Below are 21,110 nucleotides of genomic sequence, written 5' to 3' on the forward strand. Positions count from 1 at the left end.
TTATTCTCTTCAGTTGCTTCCCCAAAAAAATGATTTGTTTCAAACGCTTCCGATGGAAATCTACAAACTATTATTATGAAAGACTCAAAAGCAATATTTATTTGTTATTATATTATCGGTTGGTTCCGAAGCGTTCAAAACATTACTCAATTTCATGCAAAAATAGTGCATCTTATTATTTTCTTTTTCTTTTTTTTGTGGGAATTCTCTTTTTTGTTTTAGTGTTGTTGTCTATTTATAAATAAAAGCTAGGTATTAAATTAAAGTTTAAAATTAGGAAAAAAAAATGATTTTGTCTGCAGAAAAAACACAAGGAAAATCTCTTTTCTTTTTTTTCTTTTGTTTTGTTATAATTGATGGAAAATCAAAAAATAAAATTAAAATAAAAAAAGGTTGTCTTTTCTGCCAAGCGATTCGAGTTGTGATCATTGATTAATCCATGTTTATGATAGTTTTAGGTTTGGCGGTAGGGAGTAGGGGTTAGCGGGTAGGGGTTAGGTCGAAAAGGGGTCAAAGGGGTCAAAGGTCAGGGCTTAATCACAGAACTACCAAAAAAGGGCGTCGGGGAGCGTGGCTCTGTCCAGGGCTTGAGTTTCAACTAAGTAGTATGATTTGTGCTAAATAAAAATAATAATCCAAAACAGAATTTGGAATTTGGGGTATCGGACAAAATGATGGGGACAACAGGCCGGGTATTTGATATATCGTAGGGCATATCGGGGCATCTCTCTCATATCCTGTCTACTTGGCACGATCGTGCTTGGAGGGCTCCACCTGCTTGGCAAACTCGCTCATCACATCCTTATAGATGACCGGATCGAGATTGCGGCCCAGCATGTAGATGAGCCACCAGTCGCCGATATCCAATTTCCGGGATAGCGAACGACAGATCTCCATCGGAATCATGCGATTGCGGGCGTTCAGCAGACGGGGCCGGAATTTCGGCATGAAGATGATGCAGGCACTGCAAAAAAACGAAATATTCAATTACTGTTTATAATGTTTGGGTGTTTAAAGAAAATACAAGAAAAAAAAAACAATAGAGTGTGGGTTAACTAAATAGTAACACAAATTTCCACAATATTTATTATTTAAATGTATTTAAACAGCATCTTACCGGAACACCATCAGTCCGATGAGCAGAACGAGCAAAATCCAGAACCAGAACCAGATAAACACGTAGGTCTTCTCGTTCACGATGTTCAGTGGCAGGATGCAGAGGGAGTCGTGCTTCTGCAGCGATCCGGAGGCACCATACTTGTGGAAGGTGCACTTGGTGACCCGAGGGAACACATAGACCATGGGGTCCACCCGCTGCTCCTGCGGGACATCGGAAAGTTTCATTATGTTGGTGCCGTACGAGAGGAACTCGCCGTCGAAGAAGCGATTCATCAGATACATCTGCACGATGATATTTATGCAGCAGAGAACTTCACAGGCCCAATACCGAATGGCGTACAGCTTGTGGCGCTAACAATAGAAAGATATAGAAATACGTTCAGTCAGCTATCTGGAAGAAGCCAATCTCCGATCAACACCCACCTTCACGTGCTTAATTAGATAGTCCAGCAGGGCATCGCGTTTCGCCTCCTTCTCCTCGCGAGTGCAAATCGTGATATTCAGGCCCATCACAATCATGCGCATCAGGCCGCCCTCGAATTTATTCCACAGGAATTTGGGTGTATAGCAGGCCATGGCCTAAAATAAATTAGTAAATATATATTTTTTAATTATATTAGATTTAGTTTGAATTTGGGATTAAAATTTTTTTTTATTGCCTAATGAACCCATTATTAATTTCGTAAAAATGAAAACCCTTTGTTATAATGTTTGCATTTGCCAGCTGAAATGTCATATGGCAATAGGGCAGGAATGTGTTTCAACAAACATTTTTATTGAAATCTGTCGAAGCACTTGACACATTGTTGTTGTTGATTTTGTTGATGTTGTTGCTGTTGTAATTGCCACTGTTCATGTTGTTCGTGCTATTTAGCAAGTCATTAATTATATTTGGTATTTCACAAGTCCGAAACACTTTTGTTGCGCTTTTCTCATTTGTTTCCGCCGCTTGAGCAATACGTTGACCCATAGCCGATCACAAAAGCCCAGTCCAAATGCACAGAAAAAAAAGGGCAAATCAATCAAATAAGGGTTCCTTAAATAATAATCTATTTATCTGCTACTGTGTTATAAAAATATAACCACCTTGTTTACTACACATTAAATTATTTATATATTTTTATAACATTGATTATTGTAGTAGATGTTTCACAAAAAGATATACAACTTTCTACCAGTGTATGATAGCACTCCCCTATATCTCACTATATATCCACGCATGCCACGCATTCAATTGAACTTAATTGGAGCGATTGCCTCTGCGAAGAAGAATCGAGACCACAAACTATGTTTGTGTCCATTGCTGCACAGAAAAAAAGTAAACGGATCTTTACGATTCTTCCATAATATTATATTATGATATCGTAATCTTTTAAGCTAACCAACCGACAAGTGTAAATTTGTGAACACTCATATCATAGAGATACGATAATTGTTTGTTTATTAGTAATCTGTGTCTAACATTTGAATCTGATTCAGGGATCTTAGCTGGTAAGATTATCTCAGGTTATATTACCTGCTACGAAACTTACCTGGAAGAAGAGTACGAAGCACACCCACTGGTAGTAGGTGTAGTACTTCTTGGCATCCTCATCACCAAAATCATTGGCCACACCGGGATGGGCCACCTCACGACCAACCTGAAGAAGAATGTAAGAAACCAAAACGAATTAAAATAGCTTAAATACAAATATAAAAAAAACAAAAACAACTGAAAATAATTATAAAGGTATTATTATTATTTGTTTAACTTAAGATATCTGCTTCACAAGATCACAGATGGTTATACCAAGACTGTAATCTACACTTAGTCAGTCACTTCAGATAGCCACAATTAATTTAACTAGCCAACTAAATGGCGACTTGAGTTTCCAGACAGGTCTCCACATGGTTTCCCTGTTTAATTCCGCCCACACACTGCAAACAAACTTTAGTTCACTTATTTAGTGCGACTGGCGGGAAATTTGATCGGTCAAACTGTCGAAAATAAAAAAAATTCCACGAAATCGTGAAAAGGAGTTATCGGACAGTTTCCTGCCTTGCATGAAATATGAGCCAAACCTTAAGAACATGTACACAAGGAGAAAAATTATGCATACTTATTCCACTTAAATATCATCATTAATATATAATAAATATTAAATGAATAAGTTCAATTTAATAATTGATTATGCCAGTTCAAAGATCACAATAATAAATCGAATTCGAATGAACTGGATTCTTATTATTATTAGCAATGTTTTTATTATTTGCCATATCCATTTAAGGACTGCAATCTATGCATTTAAAAGATTGAAAATCGATTTAAAAATGTTTGACAAGAAATGGAGAGAAACAACTAAGCAAAAGAATAAGTTTTAATAAATTTACCTAAAATAAATTTAATTGATCAGGGTTCAATATTTTTTTTCGGTGTTGGGGGACAGGGGAGTTCCACCCGTGGGGAATTCAATTTCGGTTTTTTTTTTGGCGTTCTTGATTTTGTTTTTGTTTTTTTTTCCACTGCAAACGATTGTACAAATCGCTGCCCGCAGCAGAAAGGAGGAAGAAGCAGACAACGCCCAGTTTATAATTGCTTTATAGGCCGGTCTTGAATTATGTGTGTGTACTGCACATATCATATACGCGTATGATATACCTTGCTTCTCCCCAAAAGGGTCGGACGTGTCCCGCGTACAGAAAACTTGACAGGCAGACAAAAAACTAAACAAAAAATGGGATCGAAAAGGTTTTTGCAGTGGATGAGAGGTATACCATTTTAATTGTATAGTGCCGGAGATCTGGATTGAAAAGGAAGTGCTTAGATTGAAAGGAAATAGCCAAGAAGCGATGGGTTTTTGAAAATGTTAAATGGGGTAAAATGTTTATAGGAAACTTATTGTACTTATAAAGGAGGTACTTATTTAACTGAACTAGTTGGTTGACTGGTCTGTTATTTACTTATGAATTGTAATATGTTCATAGAAGTTTTAAATTTTTGATTATATTTTTTTGTAATTAAATATTCACAAAATAACTAAAGCATAAAACATTCTTGTTACTAAGGTAGTAGTTTTTCTGCCCAAATGCACAATATTTCTTCCGGACTCACCTGTCTGCGGAAGGCGTCCGGCATGGTGAAGGTGCTGTGGATCCAGCAGAACGTGTTGACCACGTGCGGCGGAACGCCATTGACGATGCAGCTGATCGGCTGGCCCACATACTGGGTGGCGGTGATGATCAGACTGCAGGTGAGCAGAAGCACCGTGGTGAAGGAGTTGTGCAGCCGGAAGACGGCGTTGTCCGTCTGGATGTCCTGCCACTTGAGGTAGCTCTTCAAGCTACCCAGCAACTTGTACATTTTGGCACAGTTTGGGTCTCGGCGGGCGAATCAGGAATCAGGAATCAGGAATGAGGAGTCAGGAGTCGGGATCTTTCAGGATCAGGAGCTTCTCCTCCGGCAGTGTTGTTGGTCGTATCGCAAAAATGGGTGTTATGCTAGACGCGTTCTCAACTTTCTTTTGCCGATTCTTGTCTTGTTTCGTATTCTCTTGCCCTTCAACTTTCGATGCATATCAACTGTAAGTATATAAAAAGATTACAAATTAGATTCAAAATCTAGACGATAAAAATAAAACAAAAATTTTAGCCATACTTTCTTCATAATTTATATATATGATTTGAGTCGGGTTATCAATGCTTTACAAAAGGTTGTTTGCAAAATTGCTATCACTTTTCAAGTTCAATCATCTTTTTTAATATATTTTGATACCAAAAACACAATGTGACAGTGAAAGTCCATTCGTATGGGGTTTAGTTTAATCAAATACAATCAAATTTGATCTCCATTACACTCAATTTAGTTTCTGTGTAGGTAAACTAAGCAAATACAAGGCTGCTATCTCGGTATCTGTGAAGTACATTTCGCTGATTGGAAGACAAGCGACGACACCTCAGCCATTGATGTTTGCCGAAATGTGTAGAATTTCGTCGAGAGCTGTGAGCTTCTGATTGATAAATGCGCAGAGCGTGAGTATTTTGGCATAAATCAACATCAACTAATAGAATCTTGAGACGGTTTCAATTTCAATTAAAGATACATTTCACAGCCACGACGACGATGACGAGCAGAGCAGAGCAGAGCAGAGCAGAGCAGAGCAGCTCAGCACTCTCTTGTCAGCTGGGAAAATTGATGCGCCATTTAAGTAACCAATTGCCATTTGCTCCACTTGCCTGTGTGGCCCGCTGGCATCTGAGACGATTTCAGAGTCCGAGCTCTTTCTTCTGTCCGGCAAAATATCCATCTGGGGGCAATGCACCTCCAGTGGTTCTGTATCGCCCACTCCGCTCGCGATCTTTGTGCAACGCATTTGACCCAAGCGCCACTGGGAGACCCCTTCTCAATTATGTTAAATCGTTACGATTTCGTTGACTTGCGGTATTTCACTCTTGAAGAGATTTTTCTATATGTATTTCGTATGAGTAGCATTCGTATACTTATTTATAGTACATTATTTTATTGTTTATCAATCAAATTCCATCGCTAAAGGCTTGTAGGTTGGTCTTTTCTAACTGTGTTACACACACAAATTGATGTAAAGACTGGAATACTCAAAAAGGTTTTTTTTTAATTGAAAACATTAGTATTCATCTTATTATCTGCATTTGATTTTTGTAAGCTAAGATATAAACGATCCCGAAATTCTTAAGCATTTAAACTAAAACAAACTCTACGAGTTGGAAGTCAAGTTCAGCCACCAAAAAATCCATCTATTAACGCATTCCGCACATATATTGTCTCCTTCCTGGCCCAAAACCCGCCCCTTTTTTTTTGCAGTGCCCCCCTCAACGCTTCGCTGAGTTTGCCTTTGGGTTTTATAAAGTTGCAGCCATATAAACAATGGCCCACCGCCCACATCCTCCCACCTTCCCTTCCCCATTTCCACATTTCCACATTTCCACGTTTCCACACACATGCAGCAGGCACTTGTTGTTGATTTTCTTTAGTTTTCCTCGGCGTTTTCATTGCCAAGGCCATGGGGACCATGGACTGCAAAGTTTTGCTGATAGTTGCGGATTTTGTGAAAATTTCGCTGTGCAAATTGCAATTTGTGTCGAGTTTAGAGAAGGGGGGGAAAACGGAAAATAGGGGGCTAGTTTTAGGTGTCAGCTCTGCCAATTGTTTGGCGAAAAGGTCGTCGAAACTGCATTAATGTTTTTACGTGCCGCCGCTTGACAATCGTCTGTTTTGGATACCCTTAAAATGTAGGGTAATCATATTTAGTCAGCGTAAAGCATATGGAATTGACCGTTTTTATACGATCTTGAATAACTTTAATTCCTAAAGTGACTCAAATGATTTGATTTACATGGAAAAAGTAATATCAATTTTGAATATTTGTTCTTCACAAATTAGGTTTGTATCAGTTATTTAAATTTAAATAGGAAAAACATGTTTCCCTTTTACTTAGTTAACCATTCGTTTCGCTATTTGAATTTTTAGTGACTGTTTCACTTTGCAAATTGATTTAGTCGTTGTCGTTGCCAATTTTGCTGGTGTTCGTACACTTTGTTGTCGGGTCTTTTAAAAGTTTTAACATGCTTAACCTTAACATGAATGCAAACAGCACGAGAGCTGCAATGGCAATTGCAATATTGCAATGGCATTTGCAATTCAATTTGAAATCATTGTTTTTTTTTTTTTTTTGTGTTTCTGCTTTGCGGGAGTCTGTCTCTTGAAGTTGTGACGTCAATTTAATTGCATTCGTCTGAACAACGAGTTAGTTCTGAGTCGAGCTAAGTTGATTCATTTCCATTAGGGTTTGGTTGGTGTTTTATTGGGTTTTTTGTTTGGCTTTGGCTAGCAGCTGGTCGCCAGAGCGGAAGTTGCCCTTCGGGGTGTGCGTGTGTGTGGCACACTAGGGGTGGCATTAAAAAAAACTAGAAACAGACACGGCTCACGCACAGGAAATGACAAATATCTAAGATCAGTACGCAAGATTTTTGTAACCACATTATTGTGTTACGTGAATTACAACATTCAGTTAATAAATATTAGCGGAAAGACTTCACCTTGATATGCTATTCTTATTCAATATTCAATAAATCAGTTCTTAGCAAAAAAAAAATACCAACAAAATCAGTCAACAATTGGCAAACAACAAATCAGTCAAGTTTAATAAAAGTAAGCAAAAAAATTTGTTTAGTAAGTACTAAATCTTGCGATTAAAAAAAGTATCAAGCTTAAATATTGCAAATACGATAACCAGTTATGAAACGTACATATATATATATATATATAAGTTTGAATTTACTTCAAAGAGAAAGTTATTACAACAGACATAAACCTAAATCTCAAGTCCTAAAAGCTTATACCGATAACTATCGTCTCACGCTGCCATCGCTAGCGATCTATTTACGCGGCAGCTGGCCCAGAACAAAACCATTTTGGTCATCCACTTCTGCGGCTAGTAACTTAGCATGCAGCTTGGGAAGGACCGCATCGGATCGGATCGGATGGTATGGTATGTGATGGGATCGTTAGAATGGAGAAACCGCAACATAGCGTGCACATAATAGGGATACTAAGGCTGGGAAAAGGGGCAGATAGAACGGAGAAGAAGGGTGGGAAAGAAGGTGAGGTAAGGTAGTGGTACCCACTACGTGCTCCTCCCCCATTTGAATCCCTGATTGGCGACACATGCTCAAAAACAATGAGTCGCCACTGTTCTGCGTCACCTAAATTGACCATTTCCGTTTGGAGGGGGGGAAGAATTTGTGAGGGGCAAAATGGATCTTTGGGATGCGAAGTGAAGAGATGCCATAGATGTCGCCGAACCCGTCAGACGGGATACTTCTAAGGTAAGCCGATACACGACAACAAAAATCGATACCGAAATAGATCCCATAACAAAACATTATGTATATTATAAAAATATATATGTATATAATCATTTTTTTTTTAAATACAGCAAATTTAACAGATTCGTTATCTCAAACCCTAAATTATTTGATCAACCCATTCTAAAATTAAACATAAATCAGTGAAATTTTTTTTCTGTGTATTTTAAAACACGAAAAATTATGAAGCGAGAAGATTTATGGGAAATAATGAGGAAACGAAAGAAAAGGGGGGATACAGGTGAGGGGAAGATGGGAAAGAGGGAAGCTAATAAGAGGAACATCAAAGAGGAAATGAGAAGTATGCAGAGAAAGGAAAGAGACACGGGATTTCATGAAAATCTAGGAGAGTCAAGCATGTAAAAAGATCACATGAATTTAAAAAAGATAAGTCCGAAAAACCCGAATTTATTTAAAGGATTGGAATGCAAAAGATCAATCAAAAGAGAAAAAATCATAATGCTGATTATTATCAGCTGAGGGAATGTAAAACAAGTAATGCTGATGACTGTTTTTGCGCAATGAACATGACGATTTAAGGTAGCTCAAAGGAATCCGCTCAACCCCAAAGTATTTTTCTATTACAGAGAAGCTTCTTGATTAGTTTTTGGCAATACAAGCCTAGTATTAGTACTCGAAATACCATCATTGTACCTAAAAGAATCCCTAAGAACTCTCGCTGTCACCTGACTACCGATCAAATCCAATTGGCTTAATTGGCTTCTAATCAAAGTAGACGCAGCAGTTGAGATCTCACTTAATCTCAGGGGTTTTAGTTATACAACTAATCCGAATGTCTCTATCTCTGTCCCTGTCGCCCACCTTCTTCAGAAGTCATCTTGTGTTATTCGAAAGCTCGGCTCGAAAGCTTCGTCTTAGACAGCTTTCGTTGGAATGATGAAGAATGCATTTTTGTTCTCTTTTCACTAAGTTTAGGTTTTTTTTTTGTTAATTAACTTACGCAGAATTCCGTTGTCTTTTAGGCTCTTCTTCGGTTTTTTTTTGTTTTGCCTGTCTTCGTATTGTTTTATTTTGTGTCACAGCATGGCTTTTGCGTGTGTGGGTGTGTGTTTGTTTTGGGGCTGCTTCTTCTTCGTCTTAAAATTTGTGTTTTATTTTTCGAATCAGCTGCCAGGTGGCCGTATAGTTAGCAAGGGAACAGGTTCTTAAATGCAGAAAACTGTGCCTTAAATAAGGTTTTTTTTTTCGAAAATAGGTTTTTAAGAAAAACCGCGCACACACACTCACTGGAAAAAATACCAACTTAAAACTGAAATTCTTCAAAACTATGGTAACTTTTTTTAAGCAAGCGGTCTTCTCGAATATTGTATACCGTGTAGGGTTTGTTTTTCTCGATTTTCGCTGGGTGTTTGTTGTGTTTTGAATTTTGTAGTTTTCCTGTGTTTTCGAGCGCCGCGTAGACGCTCGCAATGGCTTTTGTAGCACGCTGTCGCCGTCGCCGTCGACTGCCGCTTGGATTTCAAATTTCACAGCGACTCGCACTCAAAACCGAAGCCCATTCCGTTCTCATTCCATTTCCCATTCCGCGCCATTCCGCTCTCCATTTCCAAGCCGTTCTCTCTCGCTCACTTGAAACTGAAACAGCTGGCGGTGAGAGAAGAGAGAGTTTCGGTTTTTAACTCTCTCTTTTTTGAAACACTCTCTCTCGTTCTCTCACTCTCTTTTTCGCTCTCCCATTTGTTTATTTAAACGAATTAAGCCTTAAATTAAACTGATCGCTAGCAATGAACTAAAATTGGAGCAGCAATTGTCCAGGAGATATACATACTTCTTCTTACCCACTATATAAGTCTTTGAGCTCCCTATTATTTATTTTTCTTTTCCTGCTTGGCTGCCTCGAATTTCGTTTTTTGTTCACTTATTTCGTGCATTTTGGCCCTCTTGATTCGGTTTTCTGTTGTTTTGGCTTACGAAAAGGTAAGGAAAACTCGAAATTCTTAATATGTGCACTGCAAGAAATGTTCGACATGGCTTGCAATGGATCTTACAAAGTATCTTTAAGATTGTTTTCTGAAAGTACCTGAAAACTGTTATCCTAAAAAAGCAATAGAAAGCATGTGTAGTTTTTAAATACATTTATTTTTACTTTAAATTACAATGAATATTTTAAAAAATTAACAAATTTTTAAAGAAAATTTGTTTGTTTTCGTTCTCAGCATGGATGTAGTTTAAGAAATGGTCTCGCATTGGTTTTTAGAAGTGAGCTCAACTAAAAAGTAAATATGCAGTATTCAAAATAAACCTGATTTTGGTAAAAATCTTTGATAAAAGGAAAAGGAGAAACTTTCAATTACAACGGGCGGTAAAAAAAACTTACCTAAATAAAGCGTCAAAGATCATACCGCATTTTACTTTTTATGGTTGAATAATTATGACTGATTGATGGATTGAACTTATATTTCATTCAATTGGTAATTGCTTGAAACGTATTTACCCTATATGATTGTTGTTCGTACATATATCAAGATCATTCAATTGTATGAAAGATCTCATGATATCATTTTTTTTGATATTATAAATATTCGCTGATTTTATTTCATTTGTTTATTTTATCCTCGAACTTAATCTGAATTTTCCCTGTCTCAGCAGGGATTTCATGTGATTCTGGATGGATCTCGATAAGAACGTGTTTCGCGTCGAAAACCGAGTGATATCGGATCCGATTGTTTGCTAAATCTTTCGGCGTGTGCGCACACTTCGTTCTGTCAGTCAGTCATTGAGTCAGTTTGTCAATTGGCCAACCCAGCCATTATGCCCCTTTGATATACATATGTATGGTCAGATCTCAAATTACAGTTATGTCTATACACGATATGTACGCGAGTGTGGGGAGTGTGGGGAGTGCAACCGCATTTCGGCCTGGATTCCCCCGCCCTTTTTTTTTTTTGCTGGTTTTGTCTTACGTTTTGGCCCTAAAGAAATCGGTCGTGTCCCCATCCCCAATCTCCATTGTATCATGCGGCGAGTTCGTGTTGCTTTTAATTTTAAATTAAGGTTTTTTTCGGGCTCGGTCGTCTTGACACGGCCTTTTTATGGGGCCACAATAAATGCGCACTTTCGGGCATACAAAAAGAAATCAAAACCCAAAAAAAAAAGAATGTATACAGACAGGGTAAAATGTTAAGTGCGTTGTCATTGCCACGGACATGAGAAACGAGCAAATGGAGCTCGACTTGAAGCCCCAATTGAAGTTTGAAGTGGTTCGGGGTTATTACACAAGCCACCGAAAACTTTTTCTTGAACAATCAGCCAAAACGGCTGTCCGTTCAAGAGAATTGTCCGTAGTTTTATATATTATTATTAATGTTTATTTCATATTATCTTCTGTATCGTTTGAGATAACATTGTCTACCCCCACTTGATATTTACATTAAATCGACTCGCACATGTGCAATTAAAGGCCAGCAAACAGATATTCTCTTCACACAAACTGTACCCACACGAAATGCCGAAAACATGTGGACAAAGGTATCATTGGTAGTACCTTTCACTTGGCCAAGTGTCACGTCTGTCGCAATCGGTCCATTAACCACACGCCCCCCGCAAGCCTCCGATAGCCCCCTAAGCCCTCACGAAGACATTTAAGTCCATTGACGTACTCGCACCAGGTATCGGTGGTATCGATATCGGTGAACTCTGGTTTGTACGTGAGCAGGAGCACGAACGCTGATTTATACATGTGTATTTGTCTCAGTGTGTTTGGAAATGGAAATGGTCCCTCCTTCAAACCAACTCTCTAGTGGCAAAACTCCTCTCTTCGAGCAACTCGCTCACGCTCACTCATCTGTGTGCAAATCTCACTTCTCGCAGCAGCTGCTCCTGTTTTTGCAACTTCCTTTTTGGGTTGCTTCCTTAAAAGAGGATAAAAAGGGGATGGGGAAGTGAGAGAGAGAGAGAGAAAAAGAGAGAATGCAAGAGAGAAAACAGGGGGTTGCCGACGAGGGGTGTTGCAACTTCCTTTTATGTCTGGCTTTTTCTACACAGAAAAAAAGATCAAAGATCATTATGAAAGAAATAGAAAAAAAAGAAAACTATTAAATATAAAATTCGGACAGCAACAAAGATTAAGTAGTAATATTTCAACGATTTAGATCTATAATTCTATTACCAAAATTAAGTTTGATTATTATTTTATTTAACGCATTCGAATATTTTCTCTTCGTGTACCTGCGTACGTGTACACAATCGAACAAGTAAGATCGACGATCAAAAGGAGTCGTGTGGAAAGTACTGGAATACAAAGGGCACATCTGTGGATGCTGGGGTCCCAGCATCCCGTAAAACATCCAAAGGGTTCTATATATAGAGTGAGACCAGGCATATGTTTTCAAGTAAACGGAGATCGTCAATGTCCGTGGTACTGGAATTCATCACACAAGTTGGAAAAGAATTATCTTGAGATGCTAAAAATAGAGCTCCTTTCGTAAGAAAATAAGCACGGAGTACGAAGATCTCCTGAAAAAATCGTAAAAATTATACCAAGGAATTACCTACTAAAGGCAGCCATAAATGAAGATTTTTTCGAGGAAATTGTATGTTATGATCAAATTAAAAATAGCCCATCTTTTTAACACAAGCTGTATGACCATCAAATTGACACAAGTATATTTTGGCTTAAAACGATATGTTTGACCTTAAAACCTTTTCAATTTGTTATGTTCCCAAGCAAAGTGCCTTTAAAACTGATCATATAATGATCAATTTGACAAACATGAAAAGTACATTGACTTATCTTTAAGTGATCCTCCCTCGCATTGTAACCAAAAATCTAAAGATAGAGCCATTAAAATGAGCCGAAAAACGGCCTTAGGAAACATTTAAATACATATTCAAAGAGCACTTGACTTTTTCCATCATTTGATTCTCTACCAAGCATTGTTAGAACGACTGTTTTTCTGGTTGTTAATGCCCAATGAAGATCATGTTCGGAGCTCCGTCTTGGGACTATAATGAGCTGAAAACACGAGGGCACAAGTGCGGATCGCAATGACTCAATGTTGAATGGTTGTTAAAATTATTTCCCTTCTGGCAGCATTCCAATCTTGGTCACTTTGATTCTGAAGTTACGGGTATAAGTATATATCGGTCCAAAACGAGAAAACCCGCTTGGCTTTCAATTACCAAGTCGTGGGCTTGGCTCGGTTTTTGTTGTGTTGGCCAATTGGGTGGTGGTGCTGGAATACTTGATCGGTTGACAATGCTCATGCTCCCGCTCTCTCTTCACGAAGATTCTCCAGTCCAAGAAGCAGTTGGAGAAACGCAGAAGTAAGTTGAATGGCCTCGTTTTGGTTTGGAGTTGCCCACTCCAATGAAAAGAAACAAGAATGTAAAGGCACTTTGGGATTCGAAGCTTGAAACACCCTAGACGATTTGATAACAATCTTGGCACACACAATTTCCCAGTGGTATAATTGAATTTCTGCCGTCAATTATGATTTGGTAATCATTTTAGGGGTTTTTACCATATTCAGCGAAACCATACCACTTTAGTGAATTTTGTTAGGGATTGGTGCATTTTCAACTACATTTCTAGCTTGATAAGCTTAGTTTTCTTAAATCCTAAATTGCTATGAAATTAAAAAAAAATATTTCCATAAAATCTTTACAGCCCTGGTAATTAGACTTAAAATAGTTCTGAGCATTGTGTAAATAAAGAGATATAAAAAACGCCCACAATTTAAAATATATATAATTAAACAGCTATAGAAACCTTTGGCTTTTATTTTTCAATTACATTTTAAAATATATACAATAATATAATATGCAAAATGAAATGTTTAATTTAATGGAGGCGAAATATATAATCTGATTTTAGTTGTATTAAATAGTTTTTCCTATGTAGCATAAAAAACTGTAATTTATAACACGCAGATAAGAATTAATCTGAATTTTGTAAGCAAACAAAACAAAAAAAAAAAAAAAAAATATCTTATACTTTTTTTTTTGTAAAAATCAATGTACTTGTAAAAATCGGAATACCCATTTGGGTGAGTGTGTGGTAAAACCACCTAAGAAAGCATACCAAAAATGCCAACACAAGCCATAAACTTGGGAGACGAGACAAGGCAGAGGAACAAAGAGCAAAGAGCTGCTTTTGTATCTGTATCTGAAAACTCTGACTCTATGTGAGCCCGTTTGTTTATTTTTATGCTACGCGTCACGTACTAAGTGCTTTTTACCTGTTGCTGGCTGCACAACAAGTTTCAGGTGGGGTCAAAGCCGATAACCGATGGGCCCGGCGATAGCTATTCCCGATTAGCGATTGCCAGGGCGCCAGCCAAGGATGTGTGGTAAAAATCTAGCCCTAGAGACTCTAGCCCTGTTACCTGGTAACCGGTTCTGCTAACAACAAACAACAGCAGCTGAAGTGAGAGAGCCCAGTTAGCGTCAGAGATGCCAAAAGCATTTGAAGTAAGATCTTGACAACTTGATTTGTAAAAATCCTATATATACATATTTTAGTATGCTATATTTTACAATGATATAATTTAGTTTAGTTTTTTTTTTTTTTTTTTTTACGTTGCTTTGTAAAACTGTCTGTAAACCTTTTTTAAATTGTGTTCAAAATGTATTAGATATTGACTTTTGAGCACAAACAAATTTTGAAATATATTATTTTACACGTGTTAATACGCAGATAAATGTCTTAATATAAACGATTGATTAGATGACCTACTTTGCCCTCTGGAACTGGACTAAATATGATTCACAATTCAAAATATAGCCGATCTTGAGTTTGGGAAAGTATTATTTTCTCATACTCAAGACTGGTTTTCAAAGCAGCCTTATAAATATCAATAAAAGTACCCAAAAATTGATTGTCTGACCTATGCTGACCTCTGGAACTGGCTAGTTCTGGCTTGGAAATCGCCGAGCCAAAGCCGCCGCTCATCGCTCCCGCTCTTCATGGCGCTCTCTTTTTGGCCAGTGAAACGAACGGGAACGGAGTCGCAGCGGCGTTTCAGTTCCAGTATAAACTTGGCATTTGCTGACGACGCTGACTTGACTGCTTATTTTGAACAAAGAGTTTAGCCTCGAATTATTGGTGTGACGTAACCATGTGGCACGCCCACTACGCCTGGTTTGTAAGCCTGGCTTTAAGCGTTTTGTGCCTGATGAGCCTGCAAATGCTAACGGTATCGGCGATCGAGTGTTACGTATGCGACACGAGCGATACGGAGCATCCGTTCCAGTGCGGCGAGTGGTTTGAGCGCTACGACGAGCCTGACATCCAGCCCCAAAACTGTTCCAGTGTCCATGGGGCGCAATTCTGTGTGAAACACGTGGGGCGCTTCGAGGGCGGCATCGGCGCAAAAAGATTCTGTAGCTCCAAGGACATGGGAAACTATTGTGACTATGTGCGAAATAAGGGCGATCGTATGGACTATCGGAGCTGCATTTACACTTGTGATACGGACGGATGCAATGCCGCTGGAAGACTGGAACTGGAATGGGGCGTGGCAGCGGCACTCCTCACTCTCACTTGGCTCATACGACGCTGACAGACAGATGGAAAGAGCGAGAGAGAGAGATAAAGCCGCATCACCACTTTATATTTTTTTTTTGTTAATTGTAAGTTGTAACAAAGTAACTGACACACAAAACACTCGATAGTATAGAGAAAAACAAAAACACAAAACCAAAAATATATAAACAAAAATCGAGAAATTAGCTGTTGTTGTATTTGTGGGAACGAAACCAGCTGGAAATGAAACGACAACTGAGCGGGAAACTGTTGGTAGTGAAACAACAGGTAAATCAGAATCTGCTCGATGCTCTCTCTCTCTCTCTCTCTGTCTCTCTATCTGGTACTCTCTTCTTAAGCCACGCTTGCGCAATTCGAGGGCGATACTTAATGGTTTCTATTTTATTTTCATATAACATATACTCTAAGAAAATGGTAAAATGTTAAAATGTACCAAGAATTAGACGCTTACCTATTTAAGGTAATTCACATTATCTTAAAATAACAATAGAATTATCAAAGCTATCTGCTTTAAAAATATTAATACTGTAGTATTAAAACATGTTTCATAATTTCGTATTTAAGGATTTAAAAAAATGAATAAACAATTTTATAACTTTAAGAACTTTTTGTTTATGGCTTAACAAAATTGTGAGAAAATTTAAAACAAAATGTGGATGCTACAGACTAAGTTAAGTCTAGAAAATTGAAATTTAGAAACCATTTAACGAAAAAGGGAGCGTTAAATCTGAGTTATATTTTAATTGGCTTCACCCCAAAATGGTACAACACCCGATGTCTTTTAGATCCGAAGATCACCTTGAGTAGTTCGATCGGTGACACAGTGAAGTCTAAATTCCCAGGGCAATGCGGAGACCGCCTTTTTGAAAGCCGACGACAAACTGGTGACCTCCGATCGAACGGCGAACGCAATCAATCGGAATTGGATTTGACATTCCTCCATTTGGCAATTGAACGAGATCATTTAAGCCAGATCAATTTGCGGCTGGTTGATTAAGCTCAAAGAGAGCGCAACCTGGGGCTAAACGAAAATAAAACATGTACTCCCGCTAAAAGACCAACGGACAGTTCAACGGACAAGCGGACAGACGGACGGACGGACAGTTGCGTAATTGCTTAAATTGAAAGTGCCTTGAGGCGCTATCATTGGGCATGCGACACTAATTCGAGCTGGCCACCGATCTCGGTGAATAAAATAGTGTAAAGCCAAAGAAAAGATGTACTCAAAAAATGGGATCAAAGGTCAAATGAATCTGTGGGAAAATCAATTTAAATATTTCATTTAGTCCTTATAAATCGATCTATGAAATATAAATTAATTTTAACGCTGGGTTTAGAAATAAAAGGCAATCACAATGACCCCTATTTCCAGAGTTTTTTGTCCATATGTATAGAAATATTGAAAGTCCCAAGCTTAATCCAGACCTTCTTTGTAAACATACTTAATCGTGTCGTTTCTTTATCAGCATTTGAACTGACACATTTGCCCTGTCTTCTATCACTTGAGCTTCACTCTCATTACGTTTTTGCCTCGTTTATTTAAAGATGACAAAAAAAAAAAGAAAAACAATATTACGTTTTTTCAATTTTTTTTTTGTTCAAACACAGATAGGAACTAAGGTTGATTGAGAGGTGTTATGGTGTTAAATGGGATGGAATAATGTGAGTGACATTTAAAATGTATTCTAGTGATAGGTGAGTTTAGTCATCAAACTAGACTTAATATTCTATATCTTTAATGTATACTTATTATGGAACTATGATGTCAAAGAACTGTAATCTCTCGATTTTGGTTGCACAGTGAAAAGTAAAAAACTTATGGGATTATATTTTTACACACAACGAGCGTATTTCATTAGTTCAACCTTAAATCATTATCAATATATCAGTACTATTAAAAAGCTTTAAGCCTTTAGGTCGACAACATTTCAGCTGATATTAATTTTTTGTTAGAACAATTGAAAAGAATTTTGAGATTATGGAGGAGTTCGAATCCTAAATAGATCTGCATAGCAGATGTTCAAGGTCATTGTCAAAGACCGAAAAGAGAGAAAACCGAATCAAATATTTATAAACAAAGCAGACGCATTTGGAAAATTCTCGTAAATTCCCAACAATTTCGAAACGTGTGCCACATGCTGCACCCAAAAGAAGAGAAGAGGTGGAGGAAGAAGAAATTGTAGAGAAATAGAAGCGAAAAAGAGGGAAGAGAAGAGAGAATAATGTGGATAATATGGAACAACCCCCGAAACAATCTGGTCAACCCTGAAATTTTAAACTGCTTCCTGGAAAATCCGCTCTCGCCAGGCTGCTGCGTCATTATCCTTTGGGGGTGGATCTCTCCCACCCAAAAACTGACAGAGCAAAAGAGAGAGAGCTACGTCGAGAGAGCCCGAGAGAGCCATGTCCTTTGTTTCTGCTTCCTGATTCCTGTTCCCGATTGCCAACAAAGAAACTTCAACTCAAAATCCGAACTCAAAATCGCAACTCAACTGTAACTGACCTACACGAGAAAATGTTTGCGTCATTGGCGGAAGCCCAAGGATTCCAAAAGATGATGACACAAAGGACACAAAGAACGGAAGTTTTCCTTTGCGGAAAACGAAATTTCCATCGACGAAGGTCGTTCACTTGTGTTCACCATTTTTTGAGGGTGGATTCCTTCAACCAAAAACGTTTTGGTTTTTTGCGTGCTATTTAAATTAAGATTTGTAGAATATTAAGAGATTAAGAATCATTTATATATTATTTAAAAAACGAACTTATAAGCCTCAACAACACCTTATTACAATTCCAATTCCCATCCCAATTATCTTAGAAATACTCAAATTACGTGGTAGGAAATAACGACAAAAACTGTACCCAAAATTTGAAAAGCAAATGAGGCCCGGTTGAACTTCTATAAATTGCTAATAAATCGCCATAATTGGGAGGCCAGCCCTACTATGGCTAAACAACACCCTCCCCTTGAAAACAGGACCCCCTTTTCTACGGTTTATAGCGGTGTCTGCTAATCCGCACAAATTAAATGCAATTGAAATAAATTTGCATGCCAAGAGATTGGGAAATAAATGTATGCAACAAGTGTCCCAATTGCATATAATTTATTGGCAACAAATTCCGTTCTAGGCACGGGGCATAATAAAGCTCTCGAAGGCACCCAATTTGCAACCCCTTCTTGAGGTCTGAAATTCCCAGGCAGCTGCAAAAGTTCAAAAGTGTTAATTGTCGCATCAATTTGGATAATTGAAGGTACTCGGCGGGCAGTCTAGACTACTGTTTAAACGGGAATGGGGAATACCTATGTACATACCAATATAACTTACAATGGTAAGTATATCTTAACTATATCTAAATGACATACAACATATAGGAGATTTTCACCTTCTCCAATACCAAATTTGATCTTTTCAAAGTTAAGATGGTGTAAATATAATCGTTTTCACGCACACCTTTACAACTACATATGTATATTCAGCCGAACGGATCTCCAGCTCTTTCGAACACAGACAACTCAATAGGACAAGTAAGTCAGCAGAAAAAAAGAATACTTGACATACCCAAACGAGAAACAGACACGACCAAAAGTCCATTTCGATCTCCAAATTCGATCTCATAAATGTTAACGGTCATTCACCAAGGCGGGGGGTAAAAGAACAACAATGGCAACATCAACAATCAACAATCACTGAAAAAAGAAAACAAAGCCAAAAAAAGGGAGATATACCTTTAGGATAAAGTCGAATAGTTGAATATACTGATTTTGAATTTTTAAAGAAAAGAACATTGATCTATAATGGAAATGCATGTTGAAACTTATGTAATATATGTAGTATTGTAAACCATTTCCAGTTAAGAATATAAACAATATTTATATATCCAACGACATAGCAACAAATATTTACTATGATCTAAAAAAATATTTTCTTAAATATTTCGCTACGATGAATTATGAAAACAAAAACACTTCAGCTGAAAGTTTTATTATATTTTCATTTTAAAAACTTCTAGAGGTGGTATCTATATAAAAACTGGGACCAACTTCTACCGATAAGAAATAAACTCCGGCAACCGAAGAGTGATCCAAGCACGTTATTTATTATTTGATATATTCGAGAGTTGGCTTTTTCTGCTTTGTTGGGGCTTTTACGCCGGCCAAACGAAAGAAATCACTTGATATGCAAGCGGCGATCGGATCGAAAAGAACACAACCAAACAAAACAGAATAAAACTGAATAGCTCCAAATCGAGTTAAATCTGACCAAAATACAAAAAAAAAAAAAAAACATGGAGATCTGGCGACAGTGGCGACAAGAAATAAACCTGATCGGTATAGAGAGGAGAAGGAGACGCCTTCTTCGGTCAGCAAATATCTCCCCTGAGCGCTTTGAAAGTTGAACTTTTGTCAGACTCAATTCGTTCTAAGCCAGTTGGCATTGACCGCAAACTATCAAAGCGAAATCTTGTCAGCTAATCACTGGGGATTCCGATTGGGATTCAGAATCAGATTCAGAATCGGATTCAGATGCGAATGGTGGCTGCCGCTTTTGGTGGCACTCAGGTGTCATAACTAGCTTGCCATTACACCTCGAAGCGAAGTGGCGCAAGATTTGCGACTCCGATTTGGCAACAGTTGCCAAAAGTGAGTGCAAAATGTGTCGGCCCGAAGCTTCGGGTACTAATTGATTGCTAAAGACAGCCAAAACTGAGGATCTGTGGGGGGTAGTAAGCGCAGATGAAAATCGGTCCAAATATGGACTTGGTTATGACAGAGCGGCATGTGTAAATGTCTCTATGCGGCTTGTTGCGAGGCATTATAAATCGTTATCTTTTGCACTGATTTCACTGAAACTCTGACTTGGGTCATGGAGTTTCTAAAAAGTTTATCAGGAATGACGCTTATTTTTCTGCACTTAAATATGTATGTATGTATATAATTATTTTATCTCTGTTCTAATAAAAATCTATTTTTGTATACAATGTAAGGAGTAATAAAATTAATAGACTATGTGTGTATCTAACTATCTATTAATTTATCTATATACCTATCCAGCTATCTATTTATATATCTATCTATCTATGTAATTATCTATCTGTCAAAAAATTGCTTATGTCTTAATGCAATTATTAATGCAGATTGATTGGATTTTGCGTTGTGGTTTAGAATATGTATAAAATTATTCGTTATTTTAATATTTTTAAAACGTTTCCAATAACTTAGTAGTACTACCACAAACTTAACATTAGAAACCGTTGAAATTTCTCACAAACCTAGAGGAGATAGTCATCTTTTAGTAAAACTTACCTCGAGGGGTTCGGTATATGCAGTCGGAAAACCAAAGCCAATATCTCGGGATCGCCTGATGGAAGTCTATTCAAGTTTTCCAGTCGTGGGCCAGAGACAATGACCCATCCACGCAGTTGGACTTTTTTACTGGGTTCGGCCTGACAGCTCCGAAACAAGCACTTTCGAAACCGCAGCGGATCACTCTAACTGGGTCACCCAACCGCAGTCACCACTCGACACAAACTGTCGGCCACGCCCACACTCCACGCCCCACCAAATGTGTCTGGTCGGTTTGGGTTTTGGTTTTTGTTTCATTTT

The 21,110-nt window shown here is 37.9% G+C and overlaps 2 protein-coding genes across 4 annotated transcripts; one reads left to right on the forward strand and one right to left on the reverse strand.

Annotated features, from left to right (window-relative positions):
• Positions 1-70: 70 nt before the first annotated feature.
• On the reverse strand, positions 71-20,910 carry LOC108137589 (innexin inx1). 3 transcript variants are annotated; one of them, XM_041707061.1, is made up of 7 exons: positions 20,811-20,910; positions 19,066-19,193; positions 4,211-4,677; positions 2,652-2,759; positions 1,543-1,698; positions 1,118-1,470; positions 71-964 (listed from the first exon to the last, which is right to left on the reverse strand). In XM_041707061.1, the coding sequence occupies exons 3-7, from the start codon at positions 4,457-4,459 to the stop codon at positions 742-744; spliced, it is 1,089 nt and encodes a 362-aa protein (XP_041562995.1). In that variant the 5' UTR covers positions 4,460-4,677; positions 19,066-19,193; positions 20,811-20,910; the 3' UTR covers positions 71-741. The 3 variants fall into 3 exon arrangements, with proteins under 3 accessions (XP_041562995.1, XP_041562996.1, XP_017114810.1); XM_041707062.1 differs by lacking the exon at positions 19,066-19,193 and having other exon boundaries at positions 20,811-20,902; XM_017259321.2 differs by lacking the exons at positions 19,066-19,193; positions 20,811-20,910 and adding an exon at positions 8,960-9,478.
• LOC108137595 (U-scoloptoxin(05)-Sm1a) lies at positions 15,030-15,687 on the forward strand. Its single transcript, XM_017259327.2, has one exon. It carries the CDS (start codon positions 15,078-15,080, stop codon positions 15,519-15,521), a length of 444 nt encoding a protein of 147 aa, XP_017114816.1. The 5' UTR covers positions 15,030-15,077; the 3' UTR covers positions 15,522-15,687.
• Positions 20,911-21,110: the final 200 nt, after the last annotated feature.

This window comes from Drosophila elegans, unplaced genomic scaffold (genome assembly GCF_018152505.1).
Source record: "Drosophila elegans isolate 14027-0461.03 unplaced genomic scaffold, ASM1815250v1 contig_149, whole genome shotgun sequence".
Classification (NCBI taxonomy): domain Eukaryota; kingdom Metazoa; phylum Arthropoda; class Insecta; order Diptera; family Drosophilidae; genus Drosophila; species Drosophila elegans.

Bases quoted from the DNA above. Each gene is read 5' to 3' on its own strand.
- LOC108137595 (XM_017259327.2), top strand. From the start codon at position 15,078: ATGTGGCACGCCCACTACGCCTGGTTTGTAAGCCTGGCTTTAAGCGTT.
- LOC108137589 (XM_041707061.1), bottom strand. From the start codon at position 4,459: ATGTACAAGTTGCTGGGTAGCTTGAAGAGCTACCTCAAGTGGCAGGAC. The intron at 2,760-4,210 runs GTGAGTCCGGAA...ATTCTTCTTCAG, and splicing joins CGGACGCCTTCCGCAGACAG to GTTGGTCGTGAGGTGGCCCA. The intron at 1,699-2,651 runs GTAAGTTTCGTA...AATTTATTTTAG, and splicing joins GCTTCGTACTCTTCTTCCAG to GCCATGGCCTGCTATACACC.